The 22284-nt window shown below is 32.4% G+C and overlaps 2 protein-coding genes across 20 annotated transcripts in view; both read left to right on the top strand.

Moving 5' to 3' along the window:
• Positions 1-1082: 1082 nt before the first annotated feature.
• The window catches only part of LOC132063579 (cysteine synthase), a 30902-nt gene continuing 9700 nt past the window's right edge, over positions 1083-22284 (top strand). For 4 of the 17 annotated variants that reach the window (XM_059456183.1, XM_059456184.1, XM_059456190.1 and 1 more), the window contains exons 1-9: positions 9210-9342; positions 11203-11258; positions 11350-11459; positions 11599-11656; positions 14414-14677; positions 14736-14873; positions 15017-15068; positions 15726-15805; positions 16297-16356. In XM_059456183.1, coding sequence (XP_059312166.1) covers positions 9330-9342; positions 11203-11258; positions 11350-11459; positions 11599-11656; positions 14414-14677; positions 14736-14873; positions 15017-15068; positions 15726-15805; positions 16297-16356 — 831 coding nt within the window. In that variant the 5' untranslated portion in view covers positions 9210-9329. The other 13 variants (XM_059456186.1, XM_059456187.1, XM_059456191.1 and 10 more) reach the window with 12 other exon arrangements.
• LOC132063583 (cysteine synthase-like) lies at positions 19470-22201 on the top strand. 3 transcript variants are annotated; one of them, XM_059456199.1, is made up of 6 exons: positions 19470-20003; positions 20096-20192; positions 20361-20491; positions 21102-21154; positions 21298-21349; positions 21977-22201. In XM_059456199.1, the coding sequence occupies exons 1-6, from the start codon at positions 19993-19995 to the stop codon at positions 21984-21986; spliced, it is 354 nt and encodes a 117-aa protein (XP_059312182.1). In that variant the 5' UTR covers positions 19470-19992; the 3' UTR covers positions 21987-22201. The 3 variants fall into 3 exon arrangements, with proteins under 3 accessions (XP_059312182.1, XP_059312184.1, XP_059312185.1); XM_059456201.1 differs by lacking the exon at positions 19470-20003 and having other exon boundaries at positions 20010-20192; positions 20361-20417; XM_059456202.1 differs by lacking the exon at positions 19470-20003 and having other exon boundaries at positions 20010-20247; positions 20361-20417.

Raw genomic sequence — 22284 nt, 5'->3', positions numbered from 1 at the left:
TTAGAACCTAGATAAAGAAGTTGCAAATGCACGATTCATAATATTGTCGAATTGCACCAACAAAATGCTAAGGAATAGATTATGTCATCCTAAAAGTGTGTAACATTTTAATTTTTTTTAATTTGATATATGCGCGGTCTACCTTGTGTCATTAATGGATAGAATCGACGAGGCGAGTGTTCTCGAAGAGAAAATCATGATGATGATGAAAAAAGCGTGAGGAGAATTCGAAACTCGAAATGTTAGAAGGTGCAAAATCAATAGGTGCAGGAGCTGCTACAATTGCTTTAGCGGGAGTTGCTATCTGTATTCCCAGAGTGAGGGTATTCCCTATTATGAGCCTACTCAGATTAGAACAAAACTAGTTGATTTTCTTTGACCGGCCGGCTTGTTGCAACCTTCCCATTTCCTGTTGAGATCCGAAGTCTCCAAGTGGGCCCTCTTGGCCACCCACGACCTTGGCTTTTTAGAGAATCCCATATATAGATGTTTTATCATAAAAGAATCACTTTTAATTATGGGCATCTAGTTCATTTACCACTAAGGTAATACGTTGATAAATACTTGCGTATACTTTATGCAACTTGAATAAAATGCCACACTTGAGTTAAATGAAAGTAATCAACCATGCATTCCAAGAAAGAGTAAGGACTGAGGATTGAGTGGAGGGCCCCATAGGCATAGGGAAAGCTGACCTGCAGCTTTTCGGCTGACATGACCGTGACAAATAAAAGATGAGCGTGGGATATTTCAGTCTAATAGTAGAAAAATACGTTTATAAAGCAATGAAGTACGACTATTTATCGCGCTAAAGTAACTGAATGTCGAAAATATCCTTACTTCAAATGATCAACTTATCCTCGTGATGCAGCAGGCATTGTCAAGACAAAGAAAGGAATAAATTAAAATGTTAAGGTTTTGAGATTTTTGGTAATTTCACTTTGACCTGAAGCTCCTCACTTTCTCTCTTATTAAAGTAAAAATTAGTAAAGTAATAGTAATAGTAGTAAAATGTTGCAGATATTAATGTACTATTTATTAATGCCACCCATTGTTTGGTCTTTTTCTTATTGGGTTTTTGCGGAATTGCCTGATAAGGAAGCTACCAACCATCAAAGCATCCACAAGGTATTGTTTTCTCTTCCCATAATAACTGCAAAGAACCAAATTGGGTTCTTGAATTTATTCTAAATTTATGATTAACTTGTTGACTTCTTCAGAAAAAGTCATTGTTTGATTTGTTTCGTGGGTATCTGAAAAATCGGTTCTGTTCCAAGTTATAGAAGAAATTACTAGTAGATGTCTGTTTATTAGAACCTCTCATATGGAAGTTATGTAGTCAATTACCTTAGGTGAACAATGTGCTGAGCTCGAATTTTCTCTTTTCCTTATCTAGAATTGCTTTGGCTTGTTCTTTTTGTGGCAGTCTGTTACTCCCTCCGTCCCATAATAAGTGTCACCTTAACCAAAATATGCATATTAAGAAACCAATAATGCAATGTAAAGTTTACCAAATTACCCCTATATAATCAAAATAAATTACTTTTATCTTTTGATTAGAGCATGCAGAAGAAGTAAACCTTTTGACATTGGGAATCCAACAATACCGAATTATTATGTGGCTTTTCCAATCATCATTTAAATGTTACTTTATTGTCTAAGGGTAGAATTGAAAAAAACTAGTCAATTTATGTCTTGATTTCCTAAGGTGACACTTATTATGGGACAAAAAAGTTTGGCTAAGGTGACACCTTATTATGGGACGGAGGGAGTATTTCCTAGTGTAGTTTATCTTAAATCTATGCTGATTGTTGTGGAAAATATATGGGGTTCTTTCCTTTGTTGTGATTGGTTGTACTCTACTATGATACTCCCTCCGGATAAAAAAGAATGTCCACTTAGCTTCTTCTTTTTTTGGATAAAAAATAGTGTCCACTTATCAAATCAAGAAAGAATTAACCTTATTTTTCAAATTTGCCCTCATTAAGTGTTATGTGATCAAATCTCAATACATATTTAATTAGGGGCAGTTTAGTCAAATTACCTAATATACATATTTAATAAGGGGCAGTTTAGTCAAATTACCTAATATTTTGTTCTAGGAGTTAGTATTTTCTTAAGGGTGTGCAAATGGCTAACTGAACACTCTTTTTGATTCGAAGGGAGTATCTCATTTGGTCTCCGCAGAAGTTAATTTATTGCCTTTGATAGTGGTAGAGTCGAAATTTTCACTAAGGGGATTCAAAAAATAAAGAGCAAAACTTAGGAAGAATTCAAGGGGATTAACATCTATCACTATTTCCTTTTTAGTTAGTTCCAACTAAATTTCACCTTTTTACATTTAGTAACAATTTAACTTTAAATTTTTCTTTTTATACTTAATTAGATAATTTATAGTCATTCAAATGTCTATAGCTTATTTTAAATTATAAGTTTCAAAAATTATTTTTTCATTCTTACACTTCATACTCAGTCAAGTACCTTTACATAAATTGAGACGAAAAACTATTAAACTAATAAAAAAGTTAACAAACCATTAAAGTCACAAGTCTCACGTAACATCCGTACCATATTGTAAGAAAATAATAAATCTTTCTTGAATTGCAAAATGAAAAAGTAAAAAGAAAAATTTATTTTTAGTATAAGGGCCGAGTAAAATAAAACGGAAGGAGTATCACTATTACCTCTTTTGTCAGTTCCAACAAAATTTCACCTTTCTACATTTAGTAACAATTTAACTTTAATTTTTTCATTTTACTCTTAATTAGATAATTTATAATCATTCAAATATCTGTAGCTTATTTTAAATATAAATTTCAATTTCCTTTTTCATTCTTAAACTTTATATTTTCATAATGAAATCACCTTAAAATTTAACTCCAACTAGGGTAGCTCATTTGGTTCCTTTTGAGTCGAGCTCGTCGCACGGGGCTTGTCTAGTGCGGGTTATCTCTCTCTAAGAGAAGAAAAAAAAAATGTGGTTTGTGAGTTATTACATGAGAGGACTGGGTTTATCTTTGCGCACCGACGTAGAAAGGAACCATATTAAAGTATAGGCAACACTTTTGCCCCTCCATTCTAAAATTGTCCCCATGTCATTAAAAAAATAATTGAGACAGAAAAGTAATAGACTAATGAAAACTTAGGAACCATTAAAGTCTCAAGTCTCGCGTAACATCCGTACCAGAACATGTGAAATTGTTTATAGGCAAAAGACATAAATTGACCCTTAAACTTTACTAGTGACCTATTACACACCTAATATATGAAAAAGTGATATTATTTACTCCTGACGCACATGTAACTAGTCACATGGTGGAAGGTGTCACACACTCTCTCGCCATATCACCGCCATGTGAATAGCACGTCAGAAATCTTTTAATTTTGAATATTTATCTTATCTTTATCTTCTTCCTCTCTACTCTACTCTAACGGAACCAATGAACTACAAAATCAAGAAAAAATCCATAATCAAAACTTTACAGATCGACATAACCAACAAAGTGGCCAAACAAGAAATTGAGTGAAAAAAGTGCAATTTCATATCTCTACCGGCTGAAACGGACAAATCAAAATCCTAAATTTGAAAGAAAAGAAACTCAAGATTAACCAAATTTGTGAGTGGGTATGGAGATAGAGAAAGAGAGAGATCTGGAGAGAAAGAAAAAGGGATAATTAATAAACGTTACCAATTTTTATGTCTAGATTAAATTAGTAAAGCCCCCATAGTTGTTTAAACTTTATAATTTGTTACTTAAATTATTAATTGGATTTAATTTAATTATAATCAAAACGACACTTATTTAATAAGTATATTATAATATAATCGTTTTGTTAATGGACTTACATTTCAACCACATTAAATTTTTCATTGTTAGTGGTCCTATTACCCTCCTAAACTTATTATATAAACGGAATAATTACCCCCTAAATTAGCGATAGCCATAATTAAATTATATTTTCTTTAAAAACTCTCATATGGGAGAGTGACATACACTCTCCTTGCCACTATGTGTATTTATTTGTTTTTTTCAATAGTTTTTTTTTTTAAATTTTTTATGTTATACAATGCAATTTACGTGTCAATTTTTTTTAAAATAAAAATAAAAAACTGAATTTTCATTAAAAAAAAAAAAGAGTTTTAAAACCCGTCTATTTTTTTTTTTAATTTGAAAATTTGACTCGTGGCAAAAAATTAATTTTTTTTTAAACCCATTTAAAAAAAAAAAAAAACTAAAAACATGGATTAAAAAACTGAATTTTCTTTTAAAAAAAGGATTTTTTAAAACCCTTTTCAAAAAAAAAAAAATTGAAAATTTGTTTTTTTTTTTTTTTAAAACCCGTTTTTGAAAAAGAAAAAAAAACTGAAAAATGATTTTTTTTTTTAAATATGGAAAAATGGATTTGTTAAAAATATGGAAAACTTGATTATTTTTTTAAAATGTCTTAAAAAATCTTGATTTCATTTTCTTAGGATACTTTTATTTTTCAAATAAAATCCGGAAAAATGTTTTTCTTGCCAAAATGTGAAAAAAACTGTAGCTTATTTTTAAATATTTTATAAAATTTTGAAAAAAATTAATTATTTTCTTAACATGTGGAAAACCCGTTTTTTAAAACTAAATGTAGAAGACTAGATTTATTTTCAAATTTTTAAGAAAATGCAGATTTTTAAGAAAAAAAATTAAGTTTTCCCCTTTTTTATGTTTCTCACTCTCTCAAAGAGAGTGAAATACACTCTCTTTGCCATATCAGCGTTTAGGGGGGTAATTATTCCGTTTTAAATAAGTTTAGGGGGGTAATAGGGCCCAGGGAAAGGTAAGGTGTGTCGTAGCAAATTCGGGTATAGTTCAGGGAGGTAATGGTGCCTTATGTGACTTTTTTGCTTCACCCTTAAATAAGACTATCTGATGCAAATTGAGGAAAGTGAAGATGATGAATTGGTTTATGACTAAATCGGGTTGGGACCGAAAAAATTAATTATTTTCTTAACATGTGGGTTGATGAAGAAGAAGATTTATTTCAAATTTTAAGAAAAGATTATTAATGATGAAATTAAAGCGGAGATCGTTTTTGTGGGCAAAGATGGTCGTCAGCTGGTGGGTCGCTGCCGGAGACGAACTCGTCGGAGCTTCGGCAGAAGTGGAAGTGAAGAAGAAAATGAGGGGGTGGGGGGGGGGGGGGGGTTACAAAAAATTGAATTTTACAATTAAAAAAAAAAGAAAAAAGAAAAAATAAATAATATATAACCAAAACGCGCCTCCTTTTTTTTAATTTTTATATCTTGTGCCACATCAGCTCTCAAGGGATAAAAAATATCACTTTTAGATACATAAGGTGTGTAATGGGACGACATGATAGTTTAAGTGTGATATCGACTTTTGAGGACAAGTTTAGGGGCCAATTTATGCCTCTTGCCTTGTTTATACATTGAATTAGACGACTTAACAAAAATATTCAACATTTGTACAGTATATCAACTCTAAAATCTTGGTAAGTTTTTACCAACACTAAAGTCTGTGTGATTAGATCGTGAGCACCGAAAAAGGTGTAAATATACCCCTCAATTTTGCGATTTAGAGTAGATATACCCCTCGTTATAAGTAGGCGTTTGGACATGCGGTTTGAAACCGTAGTTTGAAACCATGAGATGAAATCAGCTTTTGGACATGCATTTCATCTGTGAAACTCCAAATCAACCAAAAAGGCATGATTTGGAGTTTCAAACCATGATTTCAAAAAATTTAAATATAAAACTTGACCCATAAGTTTATATTTTATAAAAAAAGACCCATACGTTGATAAATATTTTTAACAATTAGTCCCACCAACCATTTACTAACATCACTAACTTCCACCAACCTTTATTTATGTCTATCATGTGGGAGGATTATATTAAAGAGTAATTACATTATTATTCATGTTAAATTTTCGTTTTTATTGAACTAAAATTTGATCAATTGATGGTAGAATTTTTTAGAAAGGCCTTCTAATAGCGTATTAATTTTGTTATGAACTATGACTTGCTCATTTGAAGAATTGGGAATGTTTTGATAGTTTTCATTACTTGTGGGTTTTTTATGTCTATAAGAGAAAATACAACTTAAGACATCCAAATTACATGTCCAAATATGATTTCAAACCATGTCCAAACGGCTCCTAAAAGTAGTGTATATATACCTCGGCTGTTACAAAATGAAGCAAATATACCCTTGCCGTTACAAAATGGTGCAAATATACCCTTTTCACTGACGGAATTTAAAAAAAAAAATTATGTAGGTTATTTTTAATTAAAAAAATGCCACGTGACTTTAAAAAAAAAAGTCTACCTATTTTTCTTTAGTAAACATATTTTTCTAAAGCCACATGGTAATTTTTTTCTGGTGTGTCGGGTCTGGTTCGTTTAAAAAATATCTCTGTGACTTTTAAAAAATAAGTCTATCCATTTTTTTAAACAAACTACACCCGACTCACCAGAAAAAAATTACTATGTGGCTTTAGAAAAGTATGTCTACTAAAAAAAATGGGTAGATTTTTTTTAAAAATTCCGTCAGCGAAAAAGGTATATTTGTACCATTTTATAACGCCAGGGGTATATTTACACTGTTTTATAACGACAAGTGTATATATACATTATTTTTGTAATAAGGGATATATCTGCTCTAAATCGCAAAGTTGATGAGGTATATTTGCACCTTTGGCCCAACTTAAAATCAGGTGAGAAAAGGACCAAAATAGTACATTATCTTTGGGTTTGGACCTAAAACCATACATGTTCTTTTACATGGAGCATTAATAGTCCATTATATTTGCATAAGTGGTGCACTTTTAGTCAACTCCCAAATATTTTGTTAAAAATTAACGAAAAAGGGCAAAAATGCCCCTGAACTATTAGAAAAGGTCTAAAAATACCCTTCATTCATCTATTTTGCTAAAAATACCTCTCAATTCAAATTTTTGGCTCATTTATATCCTTTGACTAATGGTCAACACTATATTTTTTTAAAATAAATTATTTAAATTACACATGGCATTTTATTACTAGTCTGATTTTCTAAATCTGAAAAAATTCAATTTTTATAAAATCTGGAACAACTAATTTTTTTTTAAAAATGTGGTAATCCCTTTTTTAAAAAAAACAAAAAAATCAGGATTGGATTTTTATTAACAAATGTGGAATTTTTTAAATCTGGAAAACTATTTTTTTTTTAAAGGGTGGAAAACCCATTTTTTTTAAATATGGAAAATTGAATTTTTTATTTAAATTTGGATTTTTTAAATCAGAAAAACTGAATTTTTTAAGTAAAATGTGCAAAACTAATACTCCATAATTTTCTTCTAAATTCAAAAAAAAATAGTTTTCTGGATTTTTCTTTTTAAACACGGTTTTTTCATACTTTTTATAAAAAAAATCATTTTTTCCAGATTTTTATAAAAATCAAGTTTTTCAGATTCTGAAAAGAAAAAAAAACACTTTTTCGTATTTTTTTTTTAAAGTGTCCTAAAAATAATTTATCATGAAAATCTAAAAATTTTAGGACAAAAAAAATCAATTTTCCTGATTTAAAGAAAAACCATTTTTGATGATATTTTAATTACAAGAATCTAGTTTTCTAGTTTTTTTTTTCTTTCTAAAAAATCAGTTTTCCTAATTCAAAAAAAAAAAAAAAAAATCCAGATTTTTTTAAAGAAAAATCAATTTTCTAGTAATAGAATGCCATGAGTAATTTGAATAATTATTTTTAAAAATTTAGTGTTGACTGTAAGTTAAAGGGAATAAATGAGCTAAAAAGGAGGTAGCAAAATATATTAATGAAGAGTATTTTTAGACCATTTCTAATAGTTCAGGGGCATTTTTGCCTTTTTCCGTTAAATTTTAACAAAATATTTGGGAGTTGACTAAAAGTGTACTACTTATGCAAACATAATGGACTATTAATACTCCATGTAAAAGAACATGTATTATTTTAGGTCCAAACCCAAAGATAATGTACTATTTTGGTCCTTTTCTCGTCCATTATTTGTAGAATAAATATATGTCTGCCACTTGCACATCGCATAATACATAATTGCTTGCGTTTGCTCCATATTTTTCTAATTTTCATTATATATCAATACCTAGTTTGACCTCCTTTCACCAGATTACCTTTTAATTTACTGATTTATACTTCATTCAAAAATATTAAAGAAACCAACCTTGAATCTTTAGATTAAACATCCACGGGATATTGTTTTCTTTCCCATAACCAGAATGAACCAAATAGGTTCTTGAATTATTCTCAAACATATATAATAATAATAACAATAATAATAGTTACATATATAAAAATATGAAAATACATATATAAAAATATGAAAATTGTTTATTACCAATTTTGCTTTAAAAAGTTACATATTTTAAAAACTATGAAGAAGTACTTTTTAATCATAATTACTTCTAATTTTTAAATACTTAACAATGTATGATAAAATTGTAGTCAAAAGAAAAATTATTTTAACTCTCAAGTAATAAATGTATCATAAAAAATGATAAAAATGTATCATAATAAATGTTTGAAAAGTCTAATTGTATTTTTTAATAGTAGTGTTCTGACACAAAGGCCAAAAAAAAAAAAAAAAGAAGAACAAGAAGAAGAAGGAAACATAAACATTCAAATCTAAAACAAATGGAGTATTTTTTATATTTTGAATCTAAGTAGGCGTTTGGACATGCGATTTTATCTCATGATTTCAAATCATGGGATGAAATCCCAAATCATTAAAAAAAGCATGATTTGAGATTTCAAACCATGATTTCAAACCATGTTAACGACATTGAGAGTATTAAAATAACTCAGCCAGTAAGGTTATTGCTCCATCCATCCGAATTAGTTTGACATTTTTCTTTTGGAGAAAAGAAGGAGAGGAATGGGATGGGTTTGAGCTGAATTTTTTTGAAGAATAAAGAAAAACTTTTAAATATTTTAAATTATTAATTATGTTGACTTATTTACTTTTTAAATATATTTTTTAAATATGTAAATTATATTTCAAAAAATTTAAAGATTTTATATTTAACACACGATCAAAATTAAGAAATTTGACAAAAAAAAAAAAAAAGGAGTTTGTATTTTATTAGCCGCCAGTTTATTTTATGATACTACTCAGAGGGGACAATCTGAACTGAAAACTAGTTAAAGAAACTACTTTAATATGGACAACTTGCACATCATATCATAGTTGTTTACGTATGTTGCAGATATTAATGTACTATTAATACCGCGCATTGTTTTGTCTTTTTCATATTGGGTTTTTTTGGAATCGCAAGATAAGGAAGCTACCAACCGTCAATGCATCCACAAGGTATTGTTTTCTCTTCCCATAATAACTGCAAAGAACCAAATTGGGTTCTTGAATTTATCATTAACTTGTTGACTTCTTCAGAAAAAGGCACTGTTTGATTTGTTTCTTAAGTGCGTATCTGAAAAATCGGTTCTGTTCCAAGTTATAGAAGATATTACTAGTAGATGTCTGTTTATTTGAACCTCTCATATGGAAGTTATGTAGTCAATTACCTTAGGTGAACAATGTGCTGAGCTCGAATTTTCTCTTTTCCTTATTTAGAATTGCTTTGGGTTGTTCTTTTTGTGGCAGTTTTTTATTTCCTAGTGTAAGTTATCTTAATTCTATGCTGATTGTTGTGGAAAATATATGGGGTTCTTTCCTTTGTTGTGATTGGTTGTACTCTACTATGATACTCCCTCTGGATAAAAAAGTCATGTCACTTATTTTTTAAATCAAAAAAGTGTTCATTTATTTTCAAATTTGCCTTATTTTTCAAATTTAAGTGCTATGTGATCAAATCTCAATACATATTTAATTAGGAGCAGTTTAGTTAAATTACCTACTATTTTGTTCTAGGAGTTAGTATTTTCTTAAGGGGTGTGCAAATGGCTAAGTGGACACTCTTTTTGATCCGGAGGGAGTATCTCATTTGGTCTCCGCAGAAGTTAATTTATTGCCCTTGATAGTAGCAGAGTCAGAATTTTCACTAAGGGGATTCAAAAAATAAAGAGCAAAACTTACGAAGAATTCAAGGGGATTAACATCTATTACTATATATAGTACATGAAAAGATAACTTTGACCTTGTTTAGACAATGTAACTTTCCGGCATTGCGCCCCCCTAGCTCCGCCACTGGCCCTTGGTTTCAGGTAAAAATTTGCGATTCCTCATCTATTTTCCAAGTTATTCATCATCTCTGTCTAGTTTTGAGATGTATTTCTGGTCAAACCCTTCTGATGTTGTTCTTGAACTAATGGCCTCTCCTATAAGTTGGTTCTCATTGGAGGAAATGAGTTCTTTGAACAAATACTGGAGCTATAGTTCTTACTGCCATTTGCTTGGGGTTGCCTGCCACATTTCATTTGTTCGCCCGTCATATCTCTTTAGTTCTTCCATTTTTTTAATTGAAATTTAGGGGTTTTAACTTGGTATTTGCAGTGTATTGATTTTTTGCCTCTGTTGCAAAGCCAAAATAGATTTCATTGTTTAGGACTCCAGGAGAGAATTTCTAGCTCCAGATAATCGTGTCCCGTGTTTATTCCTAAAGCTCAGTAGTTCCTTACACACACCCTTCAGTAGTTCCAGGATCTTTTGCTAAGAGGAGTGAAAACATAAACAAGTATACACAGCTAAGGGATTCAACATATAGTTCTATATATTAAAAATTTACCTATCTACACAGTATAATTTTCCAGCGAAGGGGTGTCAATAATTGATAAAAGTGGGTCCACCCTGCCACGATCTTAAGATACTAATGATATCTCTCTGGGAACTTATCTAGCTGGCTTTGTTTTGCTGATTACGTCCTCAATCAGTTGATTTATTTCTTTTTCATTCTTGTTCTCCTCTTTGAGATACCTGATCAGCATCTTCATTTGTGTTGGTTAATATCATATTCGTCTTCTAACTTCTTCATCTTATTCCTACTTTAGCATAACTTGAAAAGTTGATATTTTTGTTGTGGTTTCACTTCCAAGAGAGTGTCAAAGATCGAGCAGGTTTTTCTTGTATGGTTGGTATATATAATGCATTCCTTGTCTGGCTCATCATACTTTGTGGTTTCACTTCCATGGGCGTGTTGTAGGTTAAGTAGGTTCTCTTCTTCCTATTTTGAACTTTGTAGCCCTTTCCTTATCTAGCTCTTGTTTCTTGTTGCAGTAAGTCAGCAACAAATTATGAAAGAGAAGAATGAGATCGCGAAAGATGTCACAGAAGTAGTTCCCTTTCTGAGATCTTTCTTGGTACTCTTTACAATCTTCCTTTTTCAGCATCAAATCGTCTCATTTTGTTGTCTTCACAATGTAGCTTATCGGAAACACCCCTATGGTATATCTCAACAAAATCGTCGAAGGTTGTGATGCCCAAATTGCAGCCAAATTGGAGTCAATGGAACCTTGCTCAAGTGTCAAAGACAGGTGTTTATTCTTCAATCCTCTGATCCAGTTTCTTCTTGGGACTTTTCTTTCTTCCTGTTTCTAGTGTGTACATCGTTCTTATCTGAATTTGAAAAATCTTGAATTCACAGAATTTTTCACCTCAGTTACTGTTATGTAGGATGGCATACAGTATGATCAAAGATGCAGAAGAGAAGGGTCTAATTACCCCTGGAAAGGTTGGTGAAATTCATTTGAGAAAACATTCTAGGAGGAAAAAGTAACAGCTTGAAGAGATGTTATATAATTCACAAAATATGATGTGATTGTAAAATAGGCTTAACAGAATTTTTCATATATGCCCATTTCTCCCATTTCTCTTAATACCAGGTTATTCGAATTCTGTCCTAAGACAGATGGAAACTTTTACTTTTCATTACCTGTGCTCTTAATGATTATTTGCCTGAAAGGCTGTACTGAAATAAAATAAATTTTATTATTTTCAGTACTTTTTCTTTTTTCTTTTTAATTTGCACTATTTTCTTTTTCCTTTTCTTCTTTTTTTCAAATGTTGAAACAATGGCTGCTGCCACCACCCATTTCACTCAGACTGTCACCACAATCAATTTCAACTACCAACCATCAAACCCACCACCATAAAATAAAAAAATTAACAAGTTGAGAAAATCATGTAAGAACTAGTCTTGATTTTCCATTTTTATATGCTGAATAATACAACTGAAAAAATTATGTAAGAACCAAAAATCTTGAAAACCCAGTTGACAGTGATTAAAAGCAAATTCATTTTTTACCTTAGTTCTCAAGGAGAGAAGGATTGATTTCTTAAAGCTTTGGGGGCTGAGCTATGACGGCGTCCAGCAAATTTGAAAGGGCTAAAAAAAAAAGCTTTGCTGAACTGAAGGGATTTTTTTTTTTTTTTTAGATGGTGAAAATAACAGATTTAGTCCTAACTACACTGGGAGATACTAGATGAAGGGCAATTCGCCAATGTCTTCATTTTTGCAGTTCGTGCAATTTCTTCATTGTTTAACAACAATGAAGAAAATTTCATTTGATGCAAATTTCTTCAATATTTCCCATTTTATTTTATAGGGATTAGATGCAAATTTTACAAATAATTTGTTTATTTGCTATAGAAACGAAAAAATGGAAGCTCATCGGAAAATATGCTCATTATTATTTTCAGGTGGATTAGATCAATCGGAAAATGAAGAAGATCCATTATGAAAATATTGAACATTGGAAACAATGGTGGTTATGCAATAAGAAATAGGGATGAAGAAGAAAGGGAGGGTGGGGAGGAGGGGTCGGGGGTTACAAAATTATTTATTTTAATAAAAAATGGAATAAAAAATAAATTTTTATAAAAAATGCCACTTATTAATTATTTTTTTATTGCGGGATTGGGACTTTTAAGATGTTAAGGTGTGAGGCATAGTTTAGGTGTGATATTGACATTTTGGGTATATAGGTTCCTTTTGGATAAAACCAAAATCAAAGAAAAATCCAGAAATAAAGGTAGGTTGTTTTGGTTTGGAAGGATGGAAAAACCAAAATGGTTCTATTAAAAAATAACCGAAAAAATAAAACCAAACCGATAAATTATATCATAAATTTTATAATTATTTATATGTATAATATTAGTTTTTCATAAATAATTATAAATATTTTATGATATTAATTTCATTTCATTTTTTTTCCTTTTTGTCTTAAATTTTCTCATTTTCTTTCTTTAAATTCCTTGGTCTTGTGGGCAAACCAGGTATATGGAATTGAACCAGCTGAAAATGCCATTATAAATGGAGGACAACTAGGTCAGTCAAGTTTTTTTCCCAGTCGAGTTGTCTCATCAAATTGATTGAAACTGTACAGTTATATTCATAACTGCAGTTACTAGTTACTTTTAATGGGCAAACTTTATCCGGATCCAGGCATAACCAAAAGACTCTTTTGATGTTTTTCTTAAAGATGCATTCTTTTGTGAACATGAAACAAAGCACATCTCCTATCTCATTTTTGAGTGTGTAAAGTCTTTAAGTCTTTTACCTTCTATCGTTTTTGTCTTTCTTTGTCGGCCATTTGATTTTAGGTTGTTTCTTCTTCTTTTTTCCAAATTTATATTATATCGGAGGTTGTAGATTTGGAGGTTGCGTAGAAGATTTGGTAATGTTTGAATACTTCTTTCGCGGGTAATCCTCTAAAAAGCAAAAAGAATAACTCCTTATAGTCGAAACCACTACCTTGGGGATAATGATAGAAAAACATTTGAAGTTTGGGATCATTACACACAGTTTTTTTAATAAAATGGGAGAATTGAGGGCAAAATGCAAGTATTGCCCCAAAATTTGGGATCATTACACAAAGTTTTTTTATTTCATATATTTTCATTTTAATTTTAGGTAGTCTTTATGTTTAATTAATATGTATCAACAACTAAAAGCATGCATATTTCTTGGTATGTGTATTAAGATGACAAAAATGGTGCAGCCACTACTAAGTTAGGCTCTATATGTAATAGTTTCTGGGTAACTTAATAAATCTAATAGTGAAAATATTTCCATGATGTATAACCTTAAACTATAAATAAAAGTTACCGTTTAAATAATAATAAAAAAAAGACATGTCTTTTTCAACTTTTTAATGTTTTTTTGTCTCAGACAAAAACAAAATCAAACCAACCCGACAATAACCAAACCGGTGGTCATTATTTTATTTGGTTTGGTTATGGTTTTAGATATTTAAAAATCGACTCAATTGGTTTGGTTATGGTTTTAATCAATAACCGACCCAAACAGAACCGTGAACACCTCTAAGTTTAGCGGTGTTTTGATGTATTTTGCCAATTCTGTCCGAAGACAGATGGAACCTTTTACTTTTAATTCCCTGTGCTCTTAATGATTATTTGCCTGAAAGGCTGTACTGAAATGGTTTGCTTGTTTTTTTTTTTTCAAATGTTGAAACAATGGCTGCTGAAGACTGTACTCCTTGAGGTAACTGGTGGTAATACCGGCATTGGTCTTGCATTTATTGCTGCAGCTCGTGGCTACAAACTCGTGACAGTAATGCCAGCATCATATAGTCTTGAGAGGAGGATTGTTCTTAAAGCTTTGGGGGCTGAGCTATACATCACAGATCCAGCCAAAGGTATAGATGGTGAGCTTAAGAAGGCCGAAGAGATACTAGATAGGACGCCAAACTGTCATTTTTTGCGTCAGTTCGAGAATCCTGCCAATCCAAAGGTGTCTCTTTTACAAATAATTTGTTTATTTGCTATACTTATCAATTATCAATCTATAGACCCATTATGAAACAACTGGACCAGAAATATGGGAGTGCACAGGAGGAAAAGTTGATATTTTTATTGCCGGGATTGGGACAGGAGGCACAGTGACGGGAGCAGGAAGGTTCCTTAAGGAGAAGAATCCAGAAATAAAGGTAGGTTGTTTGTGAGTGGAAGGATGGAAAAAGAAGTGGTATCAAGAGGGTTGACAAAAGAGGAAGAAAAGTAATATTTTTCTTTTTCCTTTTTGTCTTGGTTTCTCATTTTCTTTCCTTCCTTCGTCTTGTGGGCAAACCAGGTATATGGAATAGAACCAGCCGAAAGTGCAATTATAAATGGAGGACAACTAGGTCAGTCAAGTTTTTTTCCCAGTCGAGTTGTCTCATCAAATTGATTGAAACTGTACAGTTATATTCATAACTGCAGTTACTAGTTCGGGAAATTAACCACAGACTCTTTTGATTTTTTCTTAAAAATGCATCCTTTTGTGAACATGAAACAGTAGCACATCTCCTATCTCATTGATAAAGCAGTACCTTCTATCGTTTTTGTATTATTCTAGTTGGGTAGCATTTAAACTAACCCCTATCTCATTCTAGTTATTTGAATATTAGCACTACCTCATTTTTTTCTCTAAAAGATATTACCACCACCCTCTTATATTTTGTATCCAGGTATCTCTGGCATGCATACTGTCATGGCACTAAATGGACTATATTTCTGCTTAATAAATCTATATTTATAAAGACTAAGTACTACTTTCCTTTTGCAGACATGTGCTTTTCATCCAAAGTTTTCTGCTGCAAAAAATTTCCCGTCTTTCTTTGTCTTCTCAGATTATCCAGATCATTCTAGAAACTAATATGCCATTGCATTAGTTCTATACTCTCATTAAATAAAGAGTTTTTGCCAGCTTATCTTCTCACACACTGGGTTTTCATCTCTGCTTCTGTGAACTATTATTTATCATATACTGATATATGTAACTAAACGTATTACCATTAAAGGGCCGCATAAAATCCAAGGAATTGGTGCTGGTTTTATCGCACCCGTTCTCGATCTCAGCATCCTGGATGAAGTTCTTCAAGTAAGACTGTATACCATATAAATAGCTGTCAGATTTCTTAAACATTTAAATTTCTGCTCAATGTGTATGAAATTTTGCCATAAAAAACTGAATATCTTACAAATGACTCTCTAATCAGGTGATGAATCTACTATGATCTGACTGACAATATCAATTTGGTTAATATAAAACTAATGCATTTACAACTCACACAAGCAAAGATAAGAAGGATGGGAACAAAGACTAGATCGCTATGTAGGGCAAACTGTAAAGTTAGATATATCCTTCTGTTGAAAGAATTGTCTGAATCTCCAGATTATTCGTGACTTCCCTATGTAAAAGTTTTGAGCTTACTCAATATCTGAAACATATCCATCTGATTGTGTTCATTAACAGATCAACATAAATTCATTATAATGTCCTCTCTTATATTTCTATTGACTTTTGGTTTACTGGGGTTACGTGCTATATTTCCTGATATGATGACAGCTTCTGTTTTTGTTTGTGTTCAGGTATCTAGTGATGAAGCTATTGAAATGACAAAGCTTCTTGCATTGAAAGAAGGTCTGCTGGTATGTTCACTAGTCTAAAGATCACTACTGAGTCCACAGATTGTCTGTCCTCCACTTCCTTTGTGATGTGCATTTTGATATCATCACAACTATACTTCCTTTTTATCCTCGAATATTTTCAGGTAGGACTATCATCAGGGGCTGCAGCTGCTGCGGCAGTAAAAGTAGCAAAAAAGCCAGAAAATGCTGGGAAACTTATTGCGGTAAGTTAGATCTATTTCAGTAAGCTGATAGCACTCTTCCTGAGTCTTGCTTGCAACTGTTCACTGTCTAACTAATTCATTTATGGGGTGAATGTGTATTACCTGAATCTGTTTTCTTTTCTTTCTGTTTTCTCCCCATTTTCCGATACAGTCAGTCATTCATGGACAACAATATTATAGCAAGAGTATTTGTACTTTGTACTCCTTCTGGTTCATTCCATATGTGACTTAGTATGTATGAAGGTTAATGCTGGAGTTTCTAGTAATTGCTCTGCTACTGTTAATGAAAGGACGTAACGTTTTATTTGTTGAATTGAAGTAATACCACCATTATGTATGTCAGCATATGGTGCTCAAATCTCCGTAGTCTCTTCATATTAGCTTAGGAAAAAATGCACTCCCATGCTTCGAGGAACTAACTTGATCTGACTTCGAATTCCTGCATATGACATGTAATAGAGGAAGCATGGGAACTTCGCATCATAGAGGGGTGACTTGGAGCTCACCATTGTATCGTTAACAAAACTCATAATGTGATCTCTTCTCTAAACGATAACCAATATCACCTACTAGGTGCTGTTTCTGGTGAGGAATAGATTATTAATGATTGTTCACTTAAGGAACTTGCTGTGTATTCCACCAATCATTACCTTGAGTTGCACACACTTCTCTGATAAGAACGGCGTCACCATAGTACCAATAACCACTGATCTTTAATGATGCTATGTTAATATTTCAATCTTTTCTTGTCTGATTTTCTTAGTAGAATTAAGCTCAAGTACAGAAAATAGCAGCGTACACTTTGTTTTCATGCCCATATTGTATGTCTCTTTATCTGTCATTTAACTTCGGGATCTTTGATGATATACCAGAACTTGGGATCTCGTTGACATATTCATTCATTTCCTCGCTTTTCACATGCAAATAATAGCAACTTTATGGTTGAAATGTATCTTGTATGATCTTAGATGTTTCTGTAACTACTTTGCAGAATTATGAGCTTATAGTTGCTATTTTCCAGCTACCATGGCTCCTTAGGATATATCTCTATAATTTGAAGCAAATGAACACTGGCCTAAAATTCTCTATTTCATTTCTCTTGTGCAGGTCATCTTCGCTAGTGCTGGGGAGCGTTATCTTTCCACCGTGCTATTTGATTCTATTCGAGAAGAGGTGGCAAAAATGACTTTCGAGTAACTTTATGCTTCTTTGGACTGAGAGAGAGAAGTTATTTGTTGTTACTTGAGGTAGAATGGGGAAGACGACTGACGTGTAACCTCCTAAATGGGTGAACTATTGTTCACAAATACAAACATTCTTACATTTGAATGATACACAGAGCAACTATTTGTTACCTCTCTTGTGCTAAGTGGTCTGTTTTTGCTCGTTTCCTTTATAATTTACATGAGAGTTGGTTTTTAAGCTCTTTTTCCTTAGTGACAACCCCCCCCAAGTTAGCTTTTTACCTCTTTTTTTTTTTCCTCTAGCTTACAATTTCCCCTGAAACTATTTTTTGCAGGTATCTAAGTAACATAGCTTCTTAAAATCTACCAACTTAAACTGTTTTAACAGAACAGAATTTGCAACATTATTTTTTTGAACAGTGTAATCACTGTCCCTAGTTAGCTCTTTGTTCTGTCAACAAACAAGTCATCCTTGACACTATCCCAATAGCATACTTTATTAATTTGTTTTTTAATAATTATAATTTTATATACTTAGTAACAAATATATCTCATAGGAGCTGTATGTGTTTGATCTTAAGCTACATGGAGCGTATTTACAATTGAGTACATATTATAAAAGTGTTTAGTGTAATCAACCCTAAAATTTATTTACAATCTCATCATTATTTAATGTCCGTATTATAATCCAGAGATTATAATTTCAGTATATAACAAATCCACCAATCCACCAATCTTTTGAACTCACCTAACGAGCTTATTCTTTTGTTAAAATCGCCAAAAGCTGACACAAAATTTGTACTTCCTATATAGTTCGGATTTCGAGCGTCAAATAAGAAAATCTTTCACCCATATTTATTCATATGTCCTTTAAATACTTTAAATTATTAATAATTGTGACTTATTATACATTTTATATAATTTCCAAATATATACATTATTTTTCAAAGACTTAAGATTGTATATCCGAATTTACGCTAACAACAAAAAGTTTGACGGACAGAGGGAGTAGTTTAAGTCAAAGAGGACACTCTGAATTGAAAAATAGTAAATAACCTATTATGTGGACAACATGCAAATGACATCATAGTACGTAGTTGTTGCAGATTTGAAGGTATTATTAATACCACCCATTTTTTGTTTTTTTTTTTTCATATGGGTTTTTGCAGAGTCAGCTAGCAAACGTCAAAGCACCCACAAGGTATTATTTTTTCTCCCCATAACCACAAAGAACCAAATTGGGTTCTTGAGTTAGTTCTAAATTTCTGATTAACTTGTTGACTTCGTCAGAAAAGGCTCTGTTTGACTGGTTTTTGCAAGTGAGTATCTAAAAAATCAGTTCCATACCAATTTAAATCGAAGCAGTTAAAAGTAGATGTCTCTTTTTTTTTTTCTTTTTTCATTTTGAGTTAGTTTATGATCTTGGTGGGCCTGGGGAGAGGGAGGGGTAGGCCAAAGAAGTCCTGGGGAGAGGTGATTAGGCAGGAAATGGCGCAGCCTCAGCTTACCGAGGACATGACCTTTGATAGGAGGGTGTGGAGGTGGAGTATCAGGGTAGAGGACTAGTAGGTTGCCGTGAGAATTTATTTTCCGTACTAGGAGTATTAATATCTTTGTACATTTGCTTATTTTTTAAGATCTCTATGACAACTTGATTGTTTCTTTACTTAATTTATCTTATTATATTGCTGCTATTACTGCCTATTATTATTATTATCACTATTATTATTGTTGTCTTTGCATCTTTTCTTGAGCCGAGGGTTTATCAGAAACAGCCTATCTACATTCACAAGGTAGGGGTAAGGTAGGCGTACACTCTACCCTCCCCAGACCCCACCTGCTGGGATTATACTGGGTATGTTGTTGTTGTTGTTATTTTATGAGCTCCTAGTGTAATTTATCCTTATTCTATACTGATTGTTGTGGAAAATATCTGGGGTTCTTCCGCAGTTTTATGTTATCTTAGTTGACTTGATGTAGATTTTATGTTAGTTTCCTTTTGTTATTACCAGTTTTGAGAAGTTCATGGCTTTATTTCCATGAACAGAACAAACTATTTCCTTTGCTGTAATTGGTTGTACTCTACTATGATATCTCATTTGGTTTCAATTCCATGAGAGTGTAGTAGGTTACATAGGTCATCTTCTTTATATTATTAACTATTTGTTGCTCTTTCCTTAGGTAGCTCTTATTACTTATTGCAGTAAGTCAGCAAGAAAATATGGAAGAGAAGAGTGAGATCACGAAAGATGTCACAGAAGTAGTTCACTTCCTCAGATCTTTCTTGGTACTCTTTACATCTTCCTTTTTTTCAGCATTGAATCATCTCATTTTGTTATCTTTACAACGTAGCTTATTGGAAACACCCCTATGGTATATCTCAACAAAATCATGGAAGGTTGTTCTGCCCAAATTGCAGCCAAATTGGAGACAATGGAGCCATGCAAAAGTATCAAAGAAAGGTGTTTATCTTTCACTTCCCTCAGCCAGTTTCTTCTTGAGAAGTTTTCTTTCTTCCTATTTCTAGTGTGCCCATCACCCTTCACTCAATTTGCAAAATCTTGAATTTACAGAAATTTTGACCTCTTATTTCTGACTTCCAATTCTTAATATGTAGGGTTGCATTCAGTATGATCAGAGATGCAGAAGAGAGGGCCTGATTACCCCAGGAAAGGTTGGTGAAGTTTGTGTGAGAATAAATATCAGGATGAAAAAGGAACACGTTGAAGAGATATTATATGATTCCAAGTACTTTGTCACAGATTTTGATGCATGCTTAAAATGGGGTTAAAATGACTTCCCATTTATGCTCATTTCTCTTGATATAATGTGAATTCTCCCTTGATAGAGGTGCAAATTTTACCTCCATTTCCCTCTGGTCTATGATCATATGTCTGAAAGCCTGAACCAAAATTATTTTCTTGGCTTTTAAATGTTGAAATAATGGTGGCTTGAAGACGTTCCTCATTGAGGTATCCAGTGTAATTACCGGCATTGGTTTTCCGTTTATTGCAGCAGCTCGTGGCTATAAACTGGTGATAGTGATGCCAGCATCATTTAGTGTTGAGAGAAGGATTGTTCTTAAAGCTTTGGGGGCTGAGTTATACATCACAGATCCTGCCAGAGGTTTAGATGGTCTGCTTCACAGGAGATAATAGATAGGACACCAAACTGTCATTTTCTTCTGAAGAACCCTGCCAATCCAAAGGTGTCTTTCTGAATAGCTTGTTCATTTGTTATAAAACATCATACTTATCAAGTATCCATGTGTAGATCCATTATGAAGCAACTTGACCAGAAATATGGAATTGTACCGGAGGGAAAGCTGACATTTTTATTGCTGGGATTGGGACTGGAGGCACAGTGACAGGAGCTGGACGGTTTCTCAAGGAGAAGAATCCAGAAATAAAGGTTAGGTTATTGTGAGTGGCAAGATGGAAGAAGTGGTATCAAGAATGTTGATAAAAGAGAGAAGATAAGTGGTATTGTTCTTCTTTCTTTTTGTCTTGATTTCTTAGTTTTTTTTTCCTTCCTTTGTCTTGTGGGCAAATCAGGTATATGGTATAGAACCAGCCGAAAATGCATTTCTAAATGGAGGACAACTAGGTCAGTCAAGTTTTTTTCCCCTATTTGAGCTGTCTCATGAAATTGATTGGAGCTGTGCTATTATTTTCGTTGGAGAAATTAAGCACAGACTCTGTTGGTTCTTTCTTAAAGATGCATCTTTTCTTAAACACATTAACTTTTGTAGATGCATCTAATTGCTAACATGAAGCCCCAGCACATCTCACTATCTCATGATAAAGCAGCACCTTCTATCATATTTTTATTGTTTTGCTTGGGTAGCATTTTCAAACCAAATACTACCTCATTCAAGTTATTTGAATATTAGCACTACCTCCTTATGCTCTGGTATCCAGGTATCTCCATCACGCATGGAACTAAATGGACTAATATGCTACCTAATAAAGCTATTTTGCTACGGACCAAGTATTACATTCCTTTTGCGGAGAAAATGTGCTTTTCATCTAAACTTTTCTGCTGCAAAAAATCTCCATCTTTCTGTGTCTTCTCAGAATATCCAGCTCCATATAGAAACTAACATGTCATTGCATTAGTTCTATATAAAGAGTTTTTCCAGCTCATCTCTCACATACACTGTTTTTGTCACTACTTTCTGTAAATTAATTTTTATCATAGACTGATATGAATAATTAACTGTTACCGTTAAAGGGCCGCATAAAATCCAAGGAATTGGTGCTGGTTTTTCCCCATCTGTTCTCGATCTCAGCATCCTGGATGAAGTTCTAGCTCTGAAACATATCCATCTGATTTATTCCATTGACAGATCAGAGTAAATCCATTATGATGTCCTCTCTTATGTTTCTAATTGATTTTTTGGTTCACTGGGGTTACTTACTATATTTCCTGGTATGATAACAGCTTCTGCTTTTATTTATGTTCAGGTGTCTAGTGATGAAGCTATTGAAATGACAAAGCTTCTTGCATTGAAAGAAGGTCTGCTGGTAAGTTCACCAGTC

Source organism: Lycium ferocissimum, chromosome 7 (genome assembly GCF_029784015.1).
Source record: "Lycium ferocissimum isolate CSIRO_LF1 chromosome 7, AGI_CSIRO_Lferr_CH_V1, whole genome shotgun sequence".
In the NCBI taxonomy this organism is placed as follows: Eukaryota; Viridiplantae; Streptophyta; class Magnoliopsida; order Solanales; family Solanaceae; genus Lycium; species Lycium ferocissimum.
The sequence above is the reverse complement of the archived record's forward strand: the minus strand, read 5'-3'. Positions and strand labels throughout refer to the sequence as shown.